A 27,698-nucleotide genomic window follows, 5' to 3' on the forward strand; every position below is an offset into this window, starting at 1 on the left:
AATGGTACGGGAAGGAATGGGCCAAACATGTCGATGTTTTCAGCTTGCATAATACACACGGGCGGGCCTTGATCAATTACCTTGTCCTCTCTCCATTGGAAGATAGTACATGGTCCACAGAGTATGTAAGAAAATATCACTCAAGAATTGAAAGCGTGTACTGCATACTGCGGTACAAGTAATTACTGACGGCTTCTCTAAGTTTACGAAGCTCGCGTACAAATGGGGGAATGACTTCACCAGATGCGCGCATCTGAAGGACGACAATACAGCTTTGCCACGGCAATTCGCACGGTCTTAACCCTTTAAAGCATGATGGTTACTATATGTACCAACTCCATTAGAGTATTCTGCATTCCTCCCACAGTGTGTGTTCCGTATGGTTCTCACAATAAACAGCGATTATTTCCCTAAACAGCATTAACCGGTTGGGCTTTGTAGCGGACACGTAATGTGTTTCCTGTGAGGTACGAACTGATTTTATATATTTCAGGACCCTGCATTCTGCGCAGTGTGTATTTGTGTTCCGTACGGTTCTCAGTGGACACGTCGTTTCCCAGGCAATGATAAAACAACGACAAGGCTGCCGTTGTAGCGTAAGATATGTAAGATAGGCATTATCTGCTCTGCAGAACCTGACTTTCAGAGGACCTGCCCGTAGTGAAAAAGGAAGAACTGTCAGTAACATGCAGTATGTAAGAAACGTACACGTGACGAAAGGCCAAGAGGCAACCCCATCTCGTCAGTGAGGATGTTACATAAGGGCTATTACCGCAAGGGTTCAGTTGAGAGTAAAAAAAAATCTCTGGTCGTGGGTATCAAGGGCCCTGACGCCGCCAAGACAAACTAATTGGCGGTAAACCGCCAGTCGTGACTCTGGCTTTGACTTCGAGCTGATAAGAGTTAAGAGTTACAATTGTGAGAAGCTGGTAACTGAAGCCGAGGACAGTTCGGGCAGCCAGAGGAATGGACACATTCGCCGCTGGAAGCCGCTACAAAGCAACAGCTAGTAACGACTGGAAAAACTTTTTGCTGTAGTTACTGCGATCTTTGGAGTGTTTTAACTCTACTATAATATCGCAGTTATTTGTTGATACGTTCTGTAAGTGATCAATACATCAAATTACCAATCTTAACCCTGTCTATAGCCATTATATCGCGTGGCAATATTACTACTTTCTGCAACTGCTATTTATTCTTGAGTCCGAAAATATCCCAGTACAGTCCATATACTCTACTAACCACAGTACGTCATACATTTTGCAGACAATCTTGCGGAACAAAACTCCTGTGTCGAGACGTCTCAACTTCCCAAAGCGTTATCAACACAATAACTATATAATGACATAACGGTCTACGTCACCAACTGACCATAACGCACCCTCGTCCCCATATCAGATGGAGTATAACAATTTTCGTGTCTGCATGCCTGAACCGTGCGTCCAAAATCTCCACCCTGTTCACTGCTCATCCTCAGCACTTCCAGTCTGCAGACCACTACAAGGGAGAGTAAGTAAAGGGGTCACAAATGGAACTAAAACAGCTATAATGGACGTAATAGGTTTTCTGTGTGTTTCACTAGGTAGCAGCAGCAGCACAGTCCAGCTTCATGACAGTCTAGATAGAAGATGCAAATGCGCATGTTCTGAGGCTGGTTTCAGTAGTCAAAATGGCGAGCGTGTTTGGGGAGTGTATTAGCGAAGAGCAACGTTCTTTTGTGCGTTCTTTGTGTGCAAACGAACTCAATGCAAAGGATATTCATTAAAAATGCTTTCGGCTTGCGGTGGGAAGTGTTTGTCATGTACAGTGGTTCACAACTTGGTGGCTAACGTTTCGGTGGGCCGCGCCATAGCTCAATCGGTTAGTCGTTGGCTTCCCACCGCGGTGGCCCGGGTTCGATCCCGGGGTGTGGTCAAGTGGGATTTGTGGTGGACAAAGTGGCGTTGGGGCAGGTTTTCTCCGAGTACTTCGGTTCCCCCTACCAGTCTTCATTCCACCAAACAGCTCCACAATCTCCCTCACCTATCATCTGGGGCTGGTACAATAGGCCAAAATTGGCCGCAGTACATGGGACTTAGTCCCACCCCACTAGCAATTAAAAAAAAAAAGTTTCGGTGATGACGAAGAAGTTGAAACGGGAGTGGCTGACACAACAGTCAAAAGACTTCTATAGTGTGGGTTTCGATGCACTGGTAAAGCGATGGGGCAAGTGTATCGATGTTGGTGGTCAGAAATGAATTTCGAGAAATAAACGTTTCTCCCCAGGTTCGAATACGGTATGTTTTTATCCATTTGTGACCTATTACTAACTTCGCTCGTATTTACCCCATTAGAGTTATATACATTTCTCCATCTCCTTGCCCCTGAAACTGTTGTCAATGAGACTTTCTCTCGTCCTAACTCAAGCTTGCCTCTCTATTCTCGTCTGCATGTTATCTCCATTCCTAATATTCCCCTAAATATCCCCCACGCCCAGGGCCAATAATGAGAGCAGTCCACTCGTGTCCCGCCCCGTCTGGTCCGGAAGTCTACTGACGCACGTTCCCGTGGCATGCCAAGTGGCCTGCCCACTCCACCTGCGAGTTTCCCAATCACTGCTGTGCTAGTTACAAAACGTCGAGGCAGTGTGTGTATTGAACTGTCTTGTACTCGGGAGGTTCCTGGTTCAAATCTCTGCTCGGATACAGACCAACCTAAGGTTTATCTTGGTTTTCATCAGTCCCTCAGTGCTACTATATCCCCAGCCTATGAGGGAGAGTCGGTAAATAGGTCATGGATGGAAATAAAACAGATGTGATGCGTTTTCTATGCGTATCACTAGGTAGCAGCACAGTCCAGCTTTATGACAGTCTAGGTAGCAGACGCGCATGCGCATGTTCAGAGGCTGGATTCTGTAGTCAAAATGGTGGCCGTGCCTCAGGAGTATCCTATCGAAGATCGGCGTTCTGTTGTGAGTTCTTTGTGGGCAAAAGGACTCAATGCGAAGGCTTTTTGTAGAAAAATGTCTTCTGTTTACGATGGGAAGTGTTTGTCGCGTAAAAAGGTTCACAACGGGGGGGGGGGGGGAAANCAAACGTTTAGCTGATGAAGAGGTTGAAATGGAGGTGCGGGAGTGGCTGAGACAACAGTCAAAAACTTTTATGCTGCGGGTTTCGACGCACTGCTAAAACGATGGGTCAAGTGTATCAGTGTTGGTGGAGGATATGTAGAGAAATAAACGTTTCCTTTCCAGGTTCGAATATCATGTGTTACGTCTCGTAAATCCATTTGTGACCTTTTTACTGACTCTACCTCGTATTACGTCTGTGGCACAGTTTGTTACAATTTTAAAAATTGTGGCAGTTGTGGAACGTCTTGTTCGTGGTGTTCGTGGTGCTTCTCCAGGAAAATATTGTGACATGTCAACGCACTGCCAGGAAACGGTCTGATAAACACTCCGCGATACACGCACGCAATAGAATGAGGTTATGCTACCCGTTTCTAAGCAATGGCTCGGTAAACACACTTCCGCGTAGGCAGTGACGTCACAACAGTGCACAGAGACCATGTGACGCGTTTTCTTTAGGTCCTCCCCGAGGGTTTATAGGGGGCAACAAAAGTCGTTTGAGGGCAGTCGTAAGCTGGGGGAGCAAGTGATAGAAGGGTTTTTAGTTGAGTTCCGAGGTTCCAGGGTGACTGAAGACGGAAAAACGACAAGACTTCATGGTGATTTGAAGTAATAGTTTGTGTTGAGATCCGTTGCCAGGATATGACTAGTGAAGACGGAGAATCCTTGTGTGTGTGTGTGTGTGTGTGTGTGTGCAACAGTGACCGGGAAAGTGTGTAAATCAGCGATAGCTGTGTAATAACGAATTTGTAGTTACGATGTGTGAAATTGTCCAATAAATCGAGTTATCTAATCCCGGACTCATTATTTACTGTAGCGTTACCTAGACACACGTGACAATATCTTGGCATGGACCATGCAGAAACACCCCGTTTCCATTGTTGTAGTCCAACTGTTGCATTATAAAGAATTCTGCTGCCTACTAACTGGTACGTGTTTACCAAGCCGATGCCCAGAAACGGTCGCTGTTTACACTGCTTAGCAACGTATGTATTTGCCACAGCACGATGAGAAACAAACTCGCCATACACAAACCTCGTTCAACACACAAGACTTCAAGGTTATGATGTACTCTCGATGACAGACAGAGAACGCACAATTTTAGGACGTCAAGCGCTTATTAAAATTGTTCCGTCAGACCTCCCGTCCATCTGTACGCGCCAATCAACTCCATAAGAGCAGACTGGATTTTAATTAAATTTGATAATGGAAAGTTTCAATGAGGTCTCTGAACCTACAATCAGACAACAATAAGGGGCACTTAACACGAACACGCATGCGCGTTTCTGTGCGCAACTCGCTACATGTTTATCGGAGCGGAGAAAACGTGAAGCAAAATGGAACGCACACCTCAGGCCCAATACGCTTTCGGTTTCGAGATAACGCGAAAACTCCAGAACTGTTACGCTATGCGCACATTTCCTAGTCTGTTTACTGTTCAATTAGGTAGTCTGCATTGTTACGTAACGATGCGTATCAAAATGAGGCAATGGTTCAATGCAACACATGTTCCCAGGCCGCACTTACCTTCCGGTCGTAGTCGTTCCCTTGCGAACCTGCAGTAAGGGGGCGGAGGTGACTCTGAAACACAAATCAGACACTGCAGTAAGGGGGCGGAGGTGACTCTGAAACACAAATCAGACACTGCAGTAAGGGGGCGGAGGTGACTCTGAAACACAAATCAGACACTGCAGTAAGGGGGCGGAGGTGACTCTGAAACACAAATCAGACACTGCAGTAAGGGGGCGGAGGTGACTCTGAAACACAAATCAGACACTGCAGTAAGGGGGCGGAGGTGACTCTGAAACACAAATCAGACACTGCAGTAAGGGGGCGGAGGTGACTCTGAAACACAAATCAGACACTGCAGTAAGGGGGCGGAGGTGACTCTGAAACACAAATCAGACACTGCAGTAAGGGGGCGGAGGTGACTCTGAAACACAAATCAGACACTGCAGTAAGGGGGCGGAGGTGACTCTGAAACACAAATCAGACACTGCAGTAAGGGGGCGGAGGTGACTCTGAAACACAAATCAGACACTGCAGTAAGGGGGCGGAGGTGACTCTGAAACACAAATCAGACACTGCAGTAAGGGGGCGGAGGTGACTCTGAAACACAAATCAGACACTGCAGTAAGGGGGCGGAGGTGACTCTGAAACACAAATCAGACACTGCAGTAAGGGGGCGGAGGTGACTCTGAAACACAAATCAGACACTGCAGTAAGGGGGCGGAGGTGACTCTGAAACACAAATCAGACACTGCAGTAAGGGGGCGGAGGTGACTCTGAAACACAAATCAGACACTGCAGTAAGGGGGCGGAGGTGACTCTGAAACACAAATCAGACACTGCAGTAAGGGGGCGGAGGTGACTCTGAAACACAAATCAGACACTGCAGTAAGGGGGCGGAGGTGACTCTGAAACACAAATCAGACACTGCAGTAAGGGGGCGGAGGTGACTCTGAAACACAAATCAGACACTGCAGTAAGGGGGCGGAGGTGACTCTGAAACACAAATCAGACACTGCAGTAAGGGGGCGGAGGTGACTCTGAAACACAAATCAGACACTGCAGTAAGGGCGGAGGAGACTAGATCACAAGTCAGACATTGCAGTAAGGGGGAGGTGACTAGATCACAAGTCAGACATTGCAGTAAGGGGGAGGTGACTCTGAAACACAAGTCAGACATTGCAGTAAGGGCGGAGGTGACTAGATCACAAGTCAGACATTGCAGTAAGTGGGTGGAGGTGACTGAAACACAAATGAGACATTGCAGTAAGGGGGAGGTCACTCTAGAACACAAGTCCGAAATTGCTGTAAGGGGGAGGTGACTAGAGCACAAGTCAGACATTGCAGTAAGTGGGTGGAGGTGACTCTGAAAAACAAATCAGAAATGAGTACCAGGAATCTTCCTAGGGGCAAAGGGCGGCCGGCGCGTAAGGGTGACAATCTTACCGCCACCTGTGGGCCGATTTTATAGAAAATGTGGGTGCCTCGACGTCTCACAACAGACTCTACAGCGTCATGAATAATAAAGGATACGGAAGGAACCGGTCGTGAACTAATCGAGGTAGTATCCTGTTGAGAACCATGGGGGGGGGGGAGCCCTCATTCAGTACACCCGGCTTCGGGGCCGATATTCGAACCCAGCACCTACAGAAAACACGTCTAAGTGTGTTATCTATGCCGTCACTCTTTACGTTTTGAAGACACTGAGTGAGAAGAGACAAACGCATAGGCCGACTAGAACAAATAAAATATTCATAAATTTTACGCAAGTTTTGGTGTACTTTCGACACGTTTCATCCTAACATGGGCGTCGGATCAGCTGTATCAGCAAACCGAGTAAGATCAGAGCTGGACAACAGAAAAATCGAGGTTCGATACCTGGCAGAGGGCATTTTTCTCTTCTCCACAGGAACCAGATCAGCTCTGGGGCCCACCTAGACTCCCAGCCAACGGGTACCTCGGGGCTCCTTTCCAGAGATATGTTGCTGTCCATTGTTCGCCCAGTGGAGAAACAGTAAAATTATATTCCACCCCCACGCCCTCCATACTTCTTCGTAACGCAGTAACACATGAGATGGATCAATGGTGGAATGACGATTGCCGGGACAAAATAAACCAAAGAAACTCGCAGAAAACCCCTGCTCCATGATCGCTTCGTCCGCTACATAAACTCCCCTTGCGATTGGACACAATAGGCTTCCCTGCGTACGAACAGTTCGATCTATGTAGTTGTGTGTTTGTGAGGAATGTTAAGAACAAAACAAACATTGTCTAGACGCCATAGTAAATGTGTTTGCGCAGGTAGAGTACGGTAGGAGGAAGGGTTTGGTGGCGTAATGTTTTGCTGATGGGTTACCATGACGCAATGTGATCGAGTATGAAAGTGTTCATAAGATTTGCAACAACTCTGAACGTATTCACAAAGATTTGCAACAACTTAAAAGCATGCTCGTAAGATATGAAACAATTCTTAAACGTGTAAGATTTGAGGCTTTCACGGCGGTGACTATGAAGAAAGCAGACCGTGAGACGGTCTCTTCGCTTGCAGATTTCTTATATTTTTTCCTCTATCCTGAAGATGGAGGCGATACGTTCCTCCGAAACGTCGGTTAACACCACATATACACGGTGCCAAATCCCAGAAGACTGCTTTCTTCAATTCTTAAACGTGTTCACAAGATTTGAAACAACTCGAAAATGTATTGAACGAACATGAGTAGTACGTCAGGAGCGAGCGAGCAGTCTTTTGTTTCAGTGTATCGTGTCAATTATGTAACTATATAAAGGATACGGTTTACGACTATTTGTGCGTGCTGTCCGTCGATGATGGCGTTAAAAGTTGGTGTCGACGCATTATTCGACAAATATAAATGGCTGGCAAGGACATGGGAGAAATGCGGGGAAATATAATAGTTTGAAAGCTCGCCGTTAAAACCACAACGGTTATTCCACGGCGACATGAAGAACGCTTCCTTTGTCGAGTTGAGTCTTTCTTGAGAAGCTAACGGCTCCTCGTCTAGTCAGAAAATTCACAAGAATTATATTTAACCCTAAGGTACATTACTGCGCCCATGACAGCCCGAAAACGGCAGCATCCCGAGCCAGATGAATCGAACCCACATCCTTCCAACCTACTTCGTTACCACTATGCTTTAAGCAAGACGGTCGCGGGTTCGATTCCTGATGTGGTTACAGAATCTTTTATTTCACCTAATCCTTCAAGTCGCGCTATGTCCCTGGGGTCGACTCAGCCTCAAAGAGAAATGAGTACAGGGAATCTTCCGGGGGGGGGTAAAGGGCTGCTGGTGCGTAAGGCTCACCTCACCGCCATCTGTGAGCAGACTGTCTAGAAAATGTGTGATCCTTGACGTCTCACAACCCTATTGGCCTCCACTGCCTGCCTGTTACAGCGATAGCTTTACTTAACCTCACTGCCATCTACGAGCCGATTGTCTAGAAAATATGGGAGCCTCGACGTCTCACAACCCTATGGAACTCCACGTCCCGTTACAGGGATAGCTTTACTTAACCTCACCGCCAACTTTGAACCGACTGTCTAGAACATGTGGGAGCCTCGACGTCTCACAACCCTATTGGCCTCCACTGCCTGTTACAGGGATAGCTTTACTTAACCTCACTGCCATCTATGAGCGGACTGTCTAGAAAATGCGAAAGCCTCGACGTCTCACAACCCTATGGGCCTCCACGGTCCGTTACAAGGATAGCTTTACCTTTACGAGGTTCTCAAACCGGTGGAATATGACACCGTGTAGTCCCGTGAAAGTCACACCGACGTTTCGAAACAAACATCGCCTTTAGATTCAAGGTCAAAGAGCAAGGTTAAGCAAGACTTGCAACGGACTACATGACGCTACATCCCAGAAGACAGAAAGAACTCTTTGTAGTTTTATGGGCTTGACCGTGCTTCATGCACTGTTAAGTGTGCGAGGCCACAGAGATGAGCACCCGAATATGCTTCAATCCCTCTCGACACGTCACGACAGGAAACCAAGTTTGCAATCAGCGTCTGAAAACTGCAATACGAATATATTATTTACCCTTCCCACGTTTCGTGTCGTGACTGACGAGGAGCGACAACAAAGGGCAGTAGTGAAAGCTGAAGGATACTTCCGTGCCCTCGAAACTTTGTTAACTTGTCCCTTAACACAATGCGGCCGCCAAGTACCTACAGACGTCTGGGGTTCCCTCCCCACGTATGAAAAGAGCTCCTTCACTCCCACAAAGCAACAAAGAGAAACACAGCATGCGGGCTCTCCATACATAAACGTATCCTACCGAAAGGGTTACAGCAATGTTCGGTTCAAATCTAGGCCGGAACACCAGATACCCTGATGAAAGTGGCATGTAGGCCTGCTGCTAGGCAACGACGGCGAAACTAGGCAACAACCCGGAAACAGCAACAAAGGGACGGTGTTTTCTGTGCGTTCTGTGCCATTTTCTATTGCTAGTGGGGTGGGACTATTTCCCTTGTTCTGCGGCCATTTCTGGCCTATTGTATCAGCCCCAGATGATTGGTGAGGGCGATTGTGGAGCAACTGGAGGAATGAAGATTGGCAGGGGAAACCGAAGTACTCGGAGAAAACTTTCCCCAGCGCAACTTTGTCCACCACAAATCCCACTTGGCCAGACCCGGGATCGAACCTGGGCCGCCGCGGTGGGTAGCCAGCAACTAACCGCTTGAGCTATGGCGCGGCCGTTCTGTGCCATTAGTGAGGAGTTCGTCAGACAGCGGAGTACGATGCTTATCTGAGGCCGGGGGACAATTCGGCAACCCAGAGGAAGACAGAACATCCGCCACTACTAAAACCGTTACCAGGCAACGACGGGTGAAGACACAAGCAGACTATAAGACTTTTGAGTATGTGCTCTGGTGAACTGTGAAGTGTGAGTTACTGAAACGGTTATAATCACGGGTCTGTACGAGTTCAATAAATCCGATTAGGCAACGTCATCTTGCTTTTGAATCCACCACTCATGCTACCATCCGACGCTGTCTTCTCTACATACTGTAGACCGTAAAATATCCAATATCTTCTACGCATGCGTGGTCTGTCCTCTGAACATATTACGCAAACTGACCTACTGTTGCAGCACAGTGGAGGCCAGGGTTCCATTCTCGGCGGGGGAGATAAGTCTCCAGACGGACTCAGGATCCCACCCATCCTCTTATACAATGGTTCTGACCGCAATTTCCCGGGGGTTAAACAGCCAGGGCGTGAAATTAACCGGTTATTTAGTGTAGAGATTAGGAACACATGGACCTACACCTCCACTCCACCATTCTTCGTCATGGTGTGGTGTTTAATTTAGCATCCTCTTCACGCAATGGCGCTGCGTGTATTTTGTTCTTCCAACGGGTGAAAGTAAAGCTACCCCTGTAACAGGTCGCCAAGCCTTACACATTTCTAGACAATCGGCTGTCAGCCTTACACGCCAGCCATCCTTTACTCCCAGTACGACTCCTGGTACTCATTTCTGTTAGAGGCTGGAAGGGGGTCAACTTTAAAAAATCCGATGACCTCATCGCGAATCGAACCCGCGACATTCCGGCTTGTAGCATAGTGACTACTATTACAATAGCCCCAACAACAACATACCAGATTTAAAGAAGAAAGCAGTCTTCTGAGATTTGGCACCGTGTATATGTGGTGTTAACCGACGTTTCGGAGGAACGTATCGCCTCCATCTTCAGGGTCGAAGGAAAAATATAAGAAATCCGCAAGCGAAGTGACCGTGAGAACCGGGGTCTCTTCGCTTGCGGGTTTCTTATATTTTTCCTTCTACCCTGAAGATGGAGGCGATACGTTCCTCCGAAACGTCGGTTAACACCACATATACATAGTGCCAAATCCCAGAAGACTGCTTTCTTCATAGTCACCGCCGTGAAAGCCTACAATCTTACGTACCAGATTCAGTTTCAGCCCTGAGTGAATAGGTCGAAGTAACAGGATACCATAAAAACATATGTATCTAACTCTGGACTTTCCGATGACGGGGCCAAATCGTGACCTCGTCCCAACAGGTGTATGTGCCCTCTACGTCTCGGTTCAGAGTTCAGCTCTGTTGTTAAGGCGACGGACGGCATGTTTCGTAAATGTGAACTTTCACTGTACACGCTGTCTCGGCACTCAGGTTCCCATAGCAACAAACCCAGCCGCTGGCAACTTCGCCGACATAACGACCACGCGCATGTACCGTATAGGTAAGCAGTGCAATGTAATTATTCAGAATTACGGGGTTTTGGGGCTTTATTCATTGTCCGGTATTCTAAAAAACTACACAACAAAGCGTTTCAAAAACTGGATCAGTTTCCGTCCTCAGGTGAGGCAGAGACACCCACTCTGTTGGGTTCCTTAGATACAGCTAACCTCAATCACTGGACAACCCATGTTTGTGTTACGACCGACGGTCAGTCGGCCAGTCTGTCTTGGAATAAAGCACCCATCTGGGACTCACGAACAGATTTTTTTACTATCAGACAGTTACAGGTTTGTTGATGTTGGGCGCCCTCTCTGACGAGAGGTCGGGTCTGTCCTTTTCTTACTGCTGGTCCTCGCCGGCGCAGTATTTCTCAGGTCCGAGTCGAATATTGGCAAGGACACCGACTACAGTAAACCCTCTATAATTCGGTTAGTTAATCCGGACAGAAGTATGAAATAATTCTTACATACTTTGAAAGACACGTTGGATTTTGGAGCAAGAGGAATTTCAGACTGTGTTGAGGGCAGCTGGAGAGAATGAAACCACGCAACAAAATATCCAAGTTTGGCTTCAGCTGGATGGAGGAGACCATGGATTTCCTTTCTGACAGAGGAAGAAATTGATGAAGTGATATTTTTTTTTTATTTTCATCAGCAGTACCTACGTATATTATTAAATTTTTGCAATTATTTGTTTTTAAAGTTTTTCCCTTTTAGGGTTATCTTTTGCCTCATTAATCTGCATGACTCCCCTCCCCCAATTAATTTGGTCTGGCCAGGGTTTACTGCATGTTTCTCCAGTCCCTACAGGCAAAAATTCGAGAACAGTACCTCAATTATGTCAACCCCGCTCCATTCCAAATCCTTCCCAACCTTCCCTAACTTCCAATCCTTTCCAAACCCCTGCTCCCTTCCAAATCCTTCCCAACCCCTGCTCCCTTCCAAATCCTTCCCAACCCTTGCTCCCTTCCAAATCCTTCTCAACCCTTGCTAACTTCCAATCCTTTCCAAACCCCTGCTCCCTTCCAAATCCTTCCCAACCCCTGCTCCCTTCAAAATCCTTCTCAACCCTTGCCAACTTCCAATCCTTTCCAAACCCCTGCTCCCTTCCAAATCCTTCCCAACCCCTGCTCCCTTCAAAATCCTTCTCAACCCTTGCCAACTTCCAATCCTTTCCAAACCCCTGCTCCCTTCCAAATCCTTCCCACTCTGTATCATCCTGCCACTCAACGCCGTGTAGTCCAGATACTGGCAGCGTCCTTTGATAAACCACAAGAAAGAAAAAAAAAAGCGGAGATTTGATGCCGTGACCTTCTGCATACGCATGTAGGAGAGGGACGTGTCTTCAAAACCGGCGGTTCATAAACTCTGACTTGCCATTTTGGCGCCTCGTCCCCCCAGAAACACGGCTGCAGTGAGCGTTACCTTGTGTGTGTGTGTGTGTGGGGGGGGGGGACAGGCAGCCAGCCCGCAACGCGAGAGCGGGCACTACAGCACAGATAGACAGACAGACAGACGCAATTAGACGAGTGGCGCCAGGCGGCCCGCCTCGCTCTTACAGTCCCCTACACACGGTAAGTAGCTCACGCACGGAACATAACGGGACCGTCGGACACAACTGATTCAACGTCCATGGGTTTCGGGTCCGCAAAAGCGGTCACTTCGGCTCTTCCGGGATATACCACCGAGAGTCTACTGACGTTTCGGAGGAACATGTCGCCTTCACGCTGGTTTTTCTTCCACCATGATAGATGGAGATGTATTTCTCCGAAACGTCGGTCGCCTTATACTGGGCTGCATGTCGTGTCACATAGGACAGGGACTTTGTGGACGGTTACTATCTTCTGGGGTGTGATGCTGTGGTCTGGTAGAAGTCAACGGCCACTTCGGGAGATCAAACTCACTCAGTTTACAGGGTTGCAGACTCAGTCAAGTAACACACCCACAACCTCACAGACCCTAAAGATGGGGGAGCGGTACGTGGTTTCCTACCAGAATACACGGCGTCACGTCTCGTAAGAGAGAACTTGTCACAAAACTTGTCTGACGGTTAGACGTGGGAGCTCGACGCTGTCACAACCCTCCGGGTCTCCTCCGCCTTCGCCTTCTCTTATTAGAGTGTCACGATTTGCTTTTATGTACACACAACACGTTTCGATTAATGGGATCACCAGGTGCTCTACATGCATGCATACCAGTCCTTACTGAATAAAAACAAATATTAACGCATTCATAATATTAATTTATTGATTGTTGCGTTGACGGCCATGTTAGTACCATTAATGATACACAACAGGATGCAAACAATATATAACACCTCCCATCCCTCTACCAAAAAAACGGGTAGACACGCTTTCGGAGACGTTTCTCCGGAGCAAGCAGTCACTTCCCACCGCTTTACCCTACCATCAGCAAGGACATTGCATAGAAACCAGAGCTGAAAACTTTCCGTTAAGATCACTTTCCAGCTTCAGAAAGTTACACCAAGGATGGCCGCGCCACAGCTCAACCGGTTGGTTGCTAGCTTCCCACCGCGCCGGCCTTGGTTCGATCCGGGGCCTGGTCAAGTGGGATTTGTGGTGGACAAAGTGGCGCTGGGAGTGGCCGCCGTGCAGAGTGGATCCAGTTGGACTCCACCCTCCACTAAGTGAATTACGTATTACTACAAAACTATACGGCATCAAACCCAAACAATAATATCCTTCGCAGCCTTTGAGATAACCTAAAATCCAATGTGTTTTAACACTTTCTTTTTCTTTGCAAAAAAAAAAAAAAGATGCGAAACCTGTAACAAAGGGGAACTTTTCGATAAATGTTTACTAAATATTCCACATAATTTTTCAAAATGAATTCCCTCCAACACACCTAATACATAAAGTGTAGAATCAATATGGCTCCTCGATTTTATGCAATATCCATACACTCTTCGGACAGTTTAGCAGTCGAATTTTAAGTTCCGTCGATCCGGCAACGTTTAACTTAAATAATTCTAATAATTATAATTAATAATTAGCCGAGCGGTCTAAGGCATGCACTGTCTTCGCTCGCTCGGAAGCCGGGATCGTGGGTTCGAATCCCACTCATGGCAGGGATGTTTGTGTGCGTTTCTCTGTGTTTGTCTACAGGTAGAGGCATTGCGACGAGCTGATCACTCGACCAAGGAGTCCTACCGAATGTGTAAGCTCTAGAAAAACCGAAGTGAACGGAGTTCATGGAGGTAGGCCTAGGCCCACTGGGCTGTAGTGCCAAGGAAAAAAAGGGGGGGGCTGATATATTGAGAAAAGTGGGTTTTATGTTGGACAGCCCTGCGCTACACTGACGTCATCTTAACAACAGCTGCTCTGCACGCACAGAGCTTCTGATATTCCACGCTTCTGAATCAGTTTACGCGTATTCACCATGTTCATACTTCGATAGGGAATTGAACCTCTGAAAACTTTGGGCAAGGTGTCCGTAGTCGGTATAGCGACTGGCTACGGGTTGGACGGCCGAGGGGTCGGAGTCCAGGTAGGAGTACGATTTTTCTTCCCTCCAGTGTCCAAACCGGCTCTTGAGCCCACCCAGCCTCCTACTGAATGTGTATCGAGGGCTCATTCCCGGGGGGTAAAGCCGCAGAAGCGTGAAGCCGACCACTCACCTCCAACTAGTGCCGAGGTCAAGAAAACGTGGATATATACATCCACATTCCCCTAAGCCTTCATGGCGCTGTGCTTAGTTAAATATGGGAGGAAACTTCACCTTTAAGAGGGAGAACAAGAAGTGGTGAGGAAAGGAGTGACAGACAATACATCTTATGAGAGATGAAAAATGTTTCGCTTTTAAATCTCTCAGACAGTGGTGCCTGTCGGTTGGCTGGAGAGTGGGTAAAGCGCAGGGAAGTGAAAAAGTTAATGTGATGCGAAATGGGCTTCGTTATGAGCGAAGGAAAGAAGTACATCTTCAAGTTCAAAGTAACAGTATTTAAAAGCTCAAGTTCGTACCTCACAGGAAACATATTACGTCTCCGCTACAAAGCACAATCGGTTAATCCTGTTCAGGGAAACAGTCGCTGTTTACTATGAGAAACATATGGAACACACCAACTACCAATAAAACCTCCGTCGAGTGTAACAATATATATTCTTGTCACCATTTCCTCACATTTGCCTTACATGTTTCGGCTCACAAAGAGCCATCATCAGAGGCATCCACAACAAAAATATGGAAACACTTGCACTGCTCAACAATCACAATATACAGTTTTTTATGGAAGATGTTACACGTATCGGAGCGTAAAACACAACAACATCTAGTACCCCGAGTGCGGGTATCCCACTTGCATTTAAAAAATCACCCACAAAGCGGGTCGTNTATTGTTACACTCGACGGAGGTTTTATTGGTAGTTGGTGATGATAGTGTAACGGACCAAAATGAAACAATTCAAAATATGGAACACACAAATACACTGTGTGGGCAGAATGCAGAGTTCAGTCCGTACCTCACAGGAAACACATTACGTCTCCACTACAAAGCCCAACTGGTTAATGCTGTTCAGGGAAACAGTCGCTGTTTTTTGTGAGAACCATATGGAACACACAAATACACTGTGTGGGCAGAATGCAGAGTTCAGTCCGTACTTCACAGGAAACACTTTACGTCTCCGTCACAAAGCCCAACCGGTTAACGCTGTTTAGGGAAATAATCGCTGTTTATTGTGAGAATCATACGGAACACACAGATACACTGAGTGGGCAGAATGCAGAGTTCAGTCCGTACTTCACAGGAAACACTTTACGTCTCCGTCACAAAGCCCAACCGGTTAACGCTGTTTATTGTGAGAACCATACGGAACACACAAATACACTGTGTGGGCAGAATGCTGAGTTTTAGTGTGTCAAAACAGATGGTACATACACGTAGTAACCACTGGGCTTTAAACGGTTAAAGAAGAAACGTTTTTGACATCAGTCGACTGACAAAAAAAGTACAGATTCGTTCAGAACTACCGTGCAGAATGAAGCAATGGTAATGTTCTATACTCGTTCGTGGACTTCCTCAGTCACTCCAGACAGATATCGATGTAGTACTCGATTAGGTCACGACCGCTTAAATTATTCAACCCAGTACTCGACGTTATATGTTCTTGATACAGAGTCATTAAGCTACAAGAAAACCTGTTCCGAGATTAATGGAAATCAGACACAACACAACACAATTACCATTTTATAAATCACATCATATGTATACACGTTTACTTCGCATCTTAATGCTTCCCAGTAAGCACCACAGCAACTGGTGACCAGGGTAAACAGAAGGTAAAGCTATCCCTGTAACAGGCCGTGGACGCCCATAAGGTTGTGAGACGTCGAGGCTCCCACAGTCTCTAGACAATCGACTCACAGATGGCGGTGAGGTTAAGTAAAGCTATCCCTGTAACAGGCCGCGGAGGCCCATAGGGTTGTGAGACGTCGAGGCTCCCACATTCTCTAAACAGTCGACTCACAGATGGCGGTGAGGTTAAGTAAAGCTATCCCTGTAACAGACCATGGACGCCCATAAGGTTGAGACGTCGAGTCCCACATTCTCTGGACAATCGACTCACAGATGGCGGTGAGGTTGTCAGCCTTATGCGCCGGCCGCACTTTACCGTCAGGAAGATTCCTCGTGCTCAGTACTGTGGTGAAAAGTCCCTGGGGTGAGCATGGCGCCACACACACGCACTGGGACGCTCAGGCATTAGATGAGTGTGGTCAGGTTCAATTCCCGGACGCCTTACGCCAGCTACTTGGTCCCTGGTATCCTCGGTGTGGGCCACAGAGGTCTGAACGCTTAAGAGAATCCGCCAGGAATATGACCCTGATTAGCCGGCGTTCTGGACCGTAATTTAATCTTTAAGCAATCTCTCTCTGCTCTGCTATACTCCGGCCACGGTGAGAAGCCCTATCAGTGGCGGGAATGTGTACTGTTACAATCCCCTCCAGAGCCTTTGGCATATGTGAACCAGACGCTTGCGCGACTTGTGAACAGATTGGTAACTACGCTGGAGGGGGTAGCGTAACATTTCCTGGGAGGGGGTGACCCATGGGACTCCTTCCTCTGGCTTCCTACAAAAAGGTAAACTAACTCCTTTGACCCATGGGACTCCTTCCTCTGGCTTCCTACAAAAAGGTAAACTAACTCCTTTGACCCATGGGACTCCTTCCTCTGGCTTCCTACAAAAAGGTAAACTAACTCCTTTGACCCATGGGACTCCTTCCTCTGGCTTCCTACAAAAAGGTAAACTAACTCCTTGGAGATGAGCCCTTCCTGAGAAGCCGCCAGTTGCGCAGTTCAGAAGGCTCATTACCGTGTTCACAAAGAGCCCTCCACTGGTCCCTATACCGCCCCATCCTGTCTCTCTAAACAAATCTGATGTCAATTTTCCTTACCTTACATCGTTTGTCCACAGAATCCGTCCCGAGGACCTTCGTAACATTTTGTAAAAAGCCCTTTTTACGGTGAGTTATTAGCCCCAGGCCCAACCACGCTGGAGAAACACCCGTTGTCGGCTATCCGCGACTGCTTATTTAATATAACCACAGCAACCAGCGGATGCGCCATGCCGCGGTGACAACGGAAGGCTATAAGCTTTTAAATCTGTACTTCGAGTTGCACGTGAGAAAAGCTTGGCAAAAAATGGCAGGGTAGTGGCTGGAGCTACAATGTGGGAGGGAGAGTGAAGCACTGTAACTATGGCCCTGTAATAACGTATATAAACCCTACACTTTTCACAGTTAGTGGACACAATTTAAGCCACTGTCTATTCTGCTGACAACGAACATTTCTGAGTAGACACGTTACCCTCCCCGGAACGCCTTTCACGGAACCTAAGGCCCCCCATACACACAGTTTGGCCTTCCGATTGAACTTGCAGGCAAAACTGTGACAGTTTACCCCCTCCCTTTCCTCCCCATACACGCGCAGATAAACCGGCAGGCTTCATGCCACAATCACGGTCTTCCAGCCTATAATGTTGAGTCACACACGTCACGTGCTACGGTCCTGCAGGTAGAACTGACGGACTGACGGGTTTGTTTCCTACAGTCCAACAGTCCCATACACGCGCAGATAAACCGGCAGGCTTCATGCCAGTCACGGTCTTCCAGCCAATAATGTTGAGTCACACACATCACGTGCTACGGTCCTGCATGCAGAACTGACGGACTGTCGGGTTTCCCACAGGCCAACAGTCCAAACGATTGGCCGGCCGGCCGCACCACACAAGTCAGTTTTGCCTTGCAGGCCGAATTGGAGGCCAAACTGTGTGTGTATGGGGGCCCTAATATACACATTTCTCGCTATGGAAAGATGTCACTGGGAATATACGAGTAAATCAACGTTCTACCGAAGAGTAAAACAAACTTACCTGATAACATGTTTAGACGACGCGACGGTGTCATCAGTGGTGGAAAGGGCATGTTAACGGGTGGCTTGGCCAACATTTAGACAAATAGAAGTAAAAACGTTCCTTTCACGGTTCACTGGTACTCTGCAGAATACGCGGCCTAACAGTGCAACGTTTTAACACGTTCAGTCAGCCCGTCACAAGCGCTGTCAGCCAGTTATTCGGGCTTACGCTAGCCGTTTGTGAGTGCATGCGCAATTAAAATAAACACGAAATACTAGAGACTTGAGGAAAGGAAGAGGTGTATGACATGCCAAGCTATCACGTTGGCCAAACAAGCAAATGTTAACACAATTCCACTGCTTCTATTCTCTTACTTAGGCATACACCCAAAGGCAGTGTTATAATTTATGACAACTGGGAAAATAATTCAAGACTTAAAAACAGTCCAAACTTCTGTGACTCTATGGTAAATATTTTCACTGGGGGAGGGGAAGTTGGTCATATGAAACTGAAGTACAACGTATAAGAAACAAAAAGTTCTGGGAAGACCTAATCGCCTACTTTCCTTTGATACGACACGGACTGCACAGAAAGCGACGCGTCCAACAATTCATATTAGTGCGTGTATTTGTTGCCGTGGGAACGTGTTTACCAAGCCGCTGCCTAGCAACGGCAAACTCACAAGCCTACTTTTATTCTTTCAAAACAGAGAAAATTACGCTAAAATGGGAAAGCATGGTAGACGCAAAATACATTTTCTCATTTTACATTTACCTTCTCTCCTTACCACTTAATCAATTTTTCGCTCGAATTTGCAGCTGCCCTGTAAGCTGTTTATAACAAAGTGCCAACAAATTTCACGACCTTCCTTTGCCTCAGGCTCCGCCGCTGGCTAATTATGTGCTGTTGTCCCTCTTCATAAATTGCAATGCTTGTAGTGGAATGGCACAAACCCAGCTGAAGGCCACACACATGCGTGTCCATATCTGCGTATTTCAAACATCACTTCCAATTGCAGGATCTGAGGTTCTCACAGCGGTGGTTAAGAACAGTGCTCTCTCCTGGCATATAGTGCCGTGTAGGATCTGAGGTTCTCACAGCGGTGGTTAAGAACAGTGCTATCTCCTGGCATATAGTGCAGTGTAGGATCTGAGGTTCTCACAGCGGTAGTTAAGAACAGTGCTATCTCCTGGCATATAAAAGCCATGTAGGCCGTTGAAAACCAACCGACGTTTCGGGGGAACATATAGCCTTCATCTTCAGGGTTGAGCCCTGTCATATTCTTTCACGCTGGTTATACTGCTCGGCTGATTCTTCAACCATGAAGATGGAGGTGATGCATTCCTTCGAAACGTCAGTTGATATTCAACGGACTACACGGTGTTATATCCCAGAAGACTTTATTGTTCATTACTTCTACTTGTTTCTCCATATATGAAAATCGTAACGGTGCTGCGTGACATTATGGCAACATATTGCGCAAACATGGAGTCCTACGCGCTTCTTGCAAGTAGCAAGTACCAATCCTACCGGTTACTAAATATGCCCACGATAGTCCTTCTGTCGTCGGATGTCGTCATATGAGAAATACTGAGGTGTGTTTCTTGAAACTTGTCTTTCAGAATATAACTGGACTATCAATATGCGAAATTAAGCCTCGGAAGCTATCCCTGTAAGAGGCCGTCGTGGCTCTCACATTTTCTAGATAATAAGCTCACATATGGCGGTGAGGATTTTAGTCTTACGCGCCGGCCGCCCTATATCCCCCCCCCCCCAAGATTCCTGATACTCGTTTCCGTTAAAGGCTGAGTCGATCCCCAGGCCATTGTGCGCCTGGAAGGATTAGGTCAATTAAAAAGTCCAATGACCTAATCGAGAATCGAACCCGTGCCCTCCCGGCTTGTAGCAGTGCCTCAACCAACTGCCGCGTGCTCCAATACATCGTCCAATAAACAACAGGTGACGGTTATCAAAGAAGGCTACGAATACGTAGTAATAATAATAATAATTCGTCTTAAAATGGCTTTCAGTATAAGGTATTAACGATTTCCATACAAATTACAGAGAACCACAACCTGTTATTCTCAATTATAAATAATAACCATACACACAAATTTAAATTATGCTGAATTTGGATTCATTTGTCACTTCCTGGCAGTCAATACGCGTAATAAATAAGAAATGGGTTGTTACCCATTTAAAGCAGTGGTTACTATATATATGTACCACGCGCTTTACCACAAAAGCTCTACACTTTCGGCCCACGGTGCATTTGTGTGCTTCATATGACCCCCACAATACACAGCAATTACTTCCCCAAACAAGCACTAACCGAAGCTTCGTAACTGAGAAGCAATGTTTTCTGTGAGGTACGAACAAGAATTATAAATATTGGTGCAGTCTTCTGGTGGACTGGAGTGAGATCTCTTCTGAGTGAATTGAGTATGTATGCTCCCACAGCAGTCAGACAGTCCCGTGGGACTCGGAACTAAGAATCACTGTGCTGGCGAGGGCCAGCAGCAATTTGTCAGTCAGTAAGGGACCTCTGTCTTTACTCATGAGCCTGCCAATTGCTTGCTTTGCTTAATCTTCCAGCATGAGGACGGACGCAATACGTACCTCCGAAGGGTTGCTAAATTTCTACCAGACTACCCGGTGTCATGACTCAGGAGACAGTGCAAAGTTCGGTCGACGTAGACTTACACAGCACTTAAATTGTAACGGGTCTCTATCCTTACATGTGTCACGTTCAAAGAATATTTGTTTGCAGTTTTGCTGAATCATAAAACATTCGTATGACCTGTTTCAAGGACGAAAACGTGAAGGGTAAAAAAAAACATCTTTAAGGCCAATTTTGTTGGAAATTTGTAGAAAGTGCGTTAACTCGCATAATACCGATATATTCTGCAAGCGAAAGGATGTCTTTAACCACCTCCATGTTCAATACGACTTTTTTTTTATTGCTAGTGGGGTGGGACTAAGTCCCTTGTACTGCGGCCACTTCTGGGCTATTGTACCAGCCCCAGATGATGGGTGAGGGTGATTGTGGAGCAATTGGTGGAACGAAGACAGGCAGGGGAAACTGAAGTACTCGAAAACCTGCACCAGCGCCACTTTGTCCACCACAAATCCCACTTGACTGGACACGGGATCAAACCCGGGCCGCCGCGGTGGGAAGCCAGCGACTAACCGCTTGAGCTATGGCGCGGCCCTAAATACGACTAACATACTGTACAAAGATTTGAGGTTAGGAATACACTTGACGAAGATTTCTCTTCTGGTTTGTGATGACGCATAATCGGCTGAATGGTTACTAAAAGGTGCATCATTTCAAGAGATGTACCTTCCCGTACATATTGGCAAGAGTATCCGCCATGAAACAGACGAACCGAGAGAAACGTTACGTATGTACGTATACATTACCAATGCGCAAGAGTAGCTGCAAAGGCCTAATGTCACCAACCAGATTCCGCCATCGGCTTACAGCAACAGTATTCGCGAAATGGTCATTTCTCGACTTGTAACCTGAACGGGAGACGTTCTAAACGAAATGTTGTGTTTTGTTAGTATCTCTCACGCAAGCCGTCAAGTGGCGCCTCAATCGGAAGTTCCGTGAACTCTTTGCAACTGACGCAGAGCTTTATGTAACTTAAAGAGCTCTAAAAGAACTGCTACACGTATACTACAGAGGTATAAAACTTGACGGAAGAGCAATACTAGCATTGTGCTGTTATATACAGTACCCATTTTTGGCTAAAGGTACCACACAGTCAGTCCCTCTATTATAATCCACTTTCATGAAATCACAATTTCACTTACTAAGCATTCTGTCAGTATCTAACAGACTATATATCGTCCAATAGTTGGATAATTATCCAACTATTGGACGATATATAGTCTGTTTTCCTTCATTAATTATAATTAATGAAGGAAAACGATTCGGAAGATGTTTGTGGCGTAATCGAGGTATTCCATGGAATTCTCTTGGGAACAGGATATCATTGAAGACCTAAGTCCCGGACTGAGAGATTCGTTCCTAGGTAATAGAGTATGCAAGCCTACAGTGTTATCACAACACCAACCTGCTGCTGGATACGTAGATCTGCAATAAAATCCATGGTATGGGGCAATGATGGAATACTGATCGCAAATGACATATTTGGACTGCAAAATACGAGGGGAAGGTACGCATATTGGACCTAGTATTGCTGCCTCACGGCGGTTGTACTAACAACTGCAGTTATGACTCCAGGTAACTTCTGCCGTCGCTATTTTCGTGCTTCAAAACATTAAGTGCAAGTCATTTATTGGCTGGGGAAGGTGTTTGGCCCTTTAAAACACAATAGCACCTATATGCGCCACCTGCTTTGACATTAAAAGGCATATTTCACACACGCGATGTTCGAATAATTGTGTGTTCCGTATGGTCCTCACAATAAACAGCGACTGTTTACCTAAAGAGCATTAACCGGTTGGGCTTTGTAGCGGAGACGTAATGTGTTTCCTGTGAGGTACGAACTGAACTCTGCATTCTGCCACCACACTGTATTTATGTGTTCCGTATGGTTCTCACAATAAACAACGATTATTTCCCTAAACAGCATTAACCGGTTGGGCTTTGTAGCGGAGACGTAATGTGTTTCCTGTGAGGTACGAACTGAACTCTGCATTCTGCCACCACACTGTATTTATGTGTTCCGTATGGTTCTCACAATAAACAACGATTATTTCCCTAAACAGCATTAACCGGTTGGGCTTTGTAGCGGAGACGTAATGTGTTTCCTGTGAGGTACTAACTGAATTTGTATATATATTATTTACGCAGCTTCACAAGAAACACAATGAAGACCCTACTAAGCTTTTTTTTTTCTTTTCTTTCTTTCTTTCTTTCTTTCTTTCTCTCTCTCTCTCTCTCTCTTCATAACTAAGTCCATTTCCGTAGGCCTTAAAGTCTTCAATTCCCAACGCTTTACCCTCTCTCCAACATACCCTTTCCACAAGGACGATAGGGCACTGCCTACGAACTTTCCCCCACCTCATCCCCCCCCCCTTCTCACTCTCTGATAAATAACATGCGACATGACATAGGAAGCAACATGGACGCGACAAGTGTTGCAATGTATGTGACATGTTTCTGCGGTCTCTCTTTGGTCTAGGCTGTCAATTTAAAATTCACAGTTTTCAAATGAGTCTTGCCGAGTTCGCATGCTGTGCATCTTTGACGTATGCCTCCTCAGATGAATTTTAAACGTGAAAAGGATAAGCAAGTACAATTAAGTCCTTACTCAACGCTACTTTACATGGCCCCACACAACGTCGTCGTAACTCGTTATTACGTCTTTGTCCAGACGTTACTTGCGATTTGGAGTTACTGGTTGATAATCCTGAAGAACGCTACACTGAGGCCCCCAGAGCTCTGACTGGATATTATTGCTGTTTATAAATGCATGCAGAGTAAACCCTCGCTAATCCGAATTAATGAAGCAAAATACAGCCACAAAACACAAAATTTAGAAAACAAAAAGGTACAGCTATCCCTGTAACAGGCCGTGGAGGCCCATAGGGTTGTAAAACGTCGAGGCTCCCCCTTTTTCTAGACAATCGGCTCACAGATGGCGGTGAGATTAAGTTAAAGCTATCCCTGTAACAGGCCGTGAAGGCCCATAGGGTTGTGAGACGTCGAGATTCGCATATTTTTCTTGACAATCGGCTCACAGATGGCGTTGAGGTCAGTCTTATGCACAGACCACCTTTTACCCCCAGGGTAATAGCATGGATGGAAGGATTAGGTGAAATGAAAAGTCGAATAACCGCATCGGGAATCGATCTCGGGGCGTTCCTCTTTGTAGCACAATGCCTCAAATTACTACCGCCCACCACGGCGGTCCGGGTTCAAAGCCAGGTCTGGTCAAGTGGGATTTGTGGTGGACAAAGTGGCGCTGGGGTAGGTTCTCTCCAAGTACTTTGGTTTCCCCTGTCAATCTTCATTCCACCAAATTCTCCATCATCATAATCGCCCGGAGCAGGTACAACAGGCCAATTAGTGGCCGCCGTGCCGAGTAGACCCAACTGGACTCCACCCCCCAGTAAGCGAATTAAAAATTAAAGAATTAAACTATGCTACCGCATGCCCTCATCTATATAGCCTGTGCTGATCAAAATAATATATATACACTGAAGTGCCAAAAGTCATGGGATAGGTACCTAGTATCGTGTAGGACCCCCTCTAGCCCGGCGAAGTGCAGCAACCCGACGTGGCATCGATTCCACAAGTGGACGGAAGACCTCTGGAGAGATGTTGAGCCATGCCGACTGGATAGCTGCCCACAGCTCCCTGGTATTTGTAGGTGCAGGATTTGGGGTATGAATGGACCTCTCCACCACGTCCCATAAATGCTCGATTGCGTTCATGTCGGGCGAACGTGGTGGCCACACCATTCGTCAGAACTCTCCAGAATTCTCCTTGAACCAATTCTGGACAACTCCGGCCCGATGACACGGTGCATTGTCCTGCTGAAATATCCCATCGTTATGGAGGTACATGAAGTCCATGAAGGGCTGCAAATGGTCACCAGTGTAACGTAGCGGTCACCGGTCAGTGACGTGTTTAGGTGGACGAGCGGACCCAACTCATGCCACACACCCCACACCAGTATGGAACCACCACCAGCCTGCACGGTGCCTTGTTGACAACTGGGGTCCATGGCCTCATGGGGTCTGCGCCACACCCGAACCCTACCATCCGCCCGAAACAACTGGTACCGTGACTCGTCGGACCACGCCACATGTTGCCAATCCTCCAGGGTCCAACTAGCGACGTCACAAGCCCAGGTGAGACGCTGTGTTAACAGAGGCACTCTGGTCGGTCTTCTGCTCCCATATCCCATGGAAGCTAAAGAACGCTGCACTGACCTGCTGGATATGCGTCTGGTACCTCCTGCATTGAATGTGGATGTGATTTCAGCCAGTGTCGCTTGTCTGTTACCACGGACAATTCTAGCTAGACGCCGCTGGTCACGATTATTAAGCACCCGTGGTCGGCCACTGAGCTGTCCACGGTGAGTGGAAATGACTTCCACAAGGTATTCCCGGTACACACGTGACACCGTGGATCGAGGAATGTTAAATGACCGCACAACTTCGGAAATGGAATGTCCCATCCCTGGCACCCACTATCATACCCCGTCCCAACTCTTGATAATTCACATCGGCTTGCCATGAGCAGACTGGCCGGTGTTCAAACTGACTCACGAGAGAACACCGCACAACTGATACTGCTCTGTGAATTCCCAACCCGTCAAGGGACGGTGGCGCCACTTAAATAAATTTACACACTGCTATCTCATGACTTTTGGCACTGCAGAATTTATTCCTCTGTCCGAATCGGAAATTCAGGATCTCCTTCATCCAGTCTCTCCAGCTGCCCGCAACATAGCCTGAAGCCTGTTGCTCCTTCCATCAGTCCTTTAAAGATGTACTCAAGTGTGAACGGAGTTTTTCATATTTCGATCCGGATTATCCGACATCCGGAATAACTGTAACTGGATTAACGAGGGTTTACTGTGTTTAACGGCCAAGAACATAAAAATATTTACTGACAACTTCATACTGATATTGAAGTGCTTGTTATTGGGTGTGAAGACAAGCCCTAGGAACGTTCTCAAGGTAAAAATGGATCCGCTTAACAGCGTTTCATATAACACGGTTTACAGGAACACAACCATGGCGCTAAACGTGGGCTTACTGTACTATGTTGTGTAGTAAAATATCCTTGAGTACGCAGGCCCGTGTGACAGGCAGACTTTCACCTGATTCATGCCACACACTCCCCATTCACGTCTTCAGCTGGAGGGACACACGGCCAGCTCCGCTAGCTAGCAGTTTATTCAACGATGCTGTCAACAGCTCGGCCTACATAGCATCAAATGTTAGGATAGCAATGAATAATGAATTGCAAAGGATGCAGAAGGTTGTCGTAAAAAAAAAAACTACAATTTTCCCTGGTCTTACCAACCACTATGCCATGAAGGCTGCTATGACTACCCCGTTCTTGACCTCGACATTAGATGGTAAGTGGCTAGCCGGTACCCAGTGGATCGGACGATGGGTGGGCCCAAGAGCCGGTCTGAACGCTATTGAGGAGAAAAATCTTGCCTCTACAGAGATTCGACCTCCTGCCGTCCAGGGAGGCAGTGGTCGTGGATTAATCCGAAGTTTAGAGAGGTCGGGGCGTCAAGCCGAACACTCACCTCCATCTAGTGCATAAGTCATTACGTTAGAGCTACAGATCTCCGCTCCTCTATCTCCGCCAAGTCTTTATGGCGTGGAGTTTCATTAAGCACATTAACTTGTCCTGGCGTCTTTACGAACGGACTAACGAAAGTCACGAAAAATTCTGACCTGAACCCGGGTCCTCCCAACGTACTGTCCACTTGACCTTGACGTTTGTTGGCAATATTTCACGATGTCAAAAACAGATAGCGACTACTGATTTTCCTTTTCTCACACAAAACTCCTAACATTAACTGTATAATTACATAGTACAAAAAAAAACTGTTTATAATGAAAAGGGGCGTGGTGGCACAGCTGCAGCCATTCTTTTTCGCTGTATCGAATGAAGGTTAATTAGTGACCAGCGTTTAGTCGCGGCCTGCCACCAAATGGCTATGAAGGTGGGGGAGGTCCAAAAATGATCTGGAAGCTGTTATAAAAATCCCCTCCTGCCACCGTCAGGAACCGAACCCCCAATTCCTTGGACGGCCAGCAGGGAACCTAAACGCTATATGCACTGACCTATACGACTTTCAGAACGGAATTTACAACACAACAATCATTATTCTACAGACACAAGTAGCTGTGCTCAACGAATTACGCACTACGCCATGAGGGTGTATGGGGGAGTGGATGTATACATCCACATTTTCTTTACCTCGGCACTAGCTGGAGGTCAGTGGTCAGCTTCACGCCCATACCGCTTTACCCACGGGGAATAATTCCCGGTAACCATTCGACACGAGGCTGGGTGAGCCCCAGAGCAGGTCTGAACGATTGGAGAAATGAAAATTCTTGCCCCCACCAGGACTCGAACTGACCCCATAGCCAGTCGCTATACAGAATGCGCTACGCCGGCTCGCTGGCTAGACACAAGTCAATATCGTGTGGCGAGGCCTCGCGACAGGGGCCTCCTGCAGCAGTTGCACGATGTTTCCGTCCTTATCTGTCGAGACAGAGGGCGAAGGAAAGTCGGCACGTCGGCGCGCCTGGCCCATTAGAGTACATTCCCAAAACTTTCACGTCTGAGGCACAGCGCACTGCCAAAACTTCAAACAAAAAAATATATATTTATGAACGAAATCACCTTACCTCACAAATTCTTTGTCCAGAAATAGTTCAAAGTTCACAACGTATACATTAATTCATAATTGGAGCTGGGGGAAGCTCAGTCGGTATAGCGTAGGGCTACAGGATGGATGGCCGGCCGGGGTTCGATCCCGG

At 46.9% G+C, this 27,698-nt stretch overlaps 1 protein-coding gene across 1 annotated transcript in view; it reads right to left on the reverse strand.

Annotated features, from left to right (window-relative positions):
* The window catches only part of LOC111865348 (mothers against decapentaplegic homolog 6), a 113,077-nt gene that overhangs the window by 76,034 nt on the left and 9,345 nt on the right, over positions 1-27,698 (reverse strand). Inside the window, exon 2 of the mRNA XM_023853285.2 lies at positions 4,634-4,687. Within this exon, the coding sequence (XP_023709053.1) occupies positions 4,634-4,687 (54 nt within the window). The remainder of the gene's footprint in view (positions 1-4,633; positions 4,688-27,698) is intronic.

The sequence above is a fragment of the Cryptotermes secundus genome, unplaced genomic scaffold (genome assembly GCF_002891405.2).
Source record: "Cryptotermes secundus unplaced genomic scaffold, Csec_1.0 scaffold17, whole genome shotgun sequence".
In the NCBI taxonomy this organism is placed as follows: domain Eukaryota; kingdom Metazoa; phylum Arthropoda; class Insecta; order Blattodea; family Kalotermitidae; genus Cryptotermes; species Cryptotermes secundus.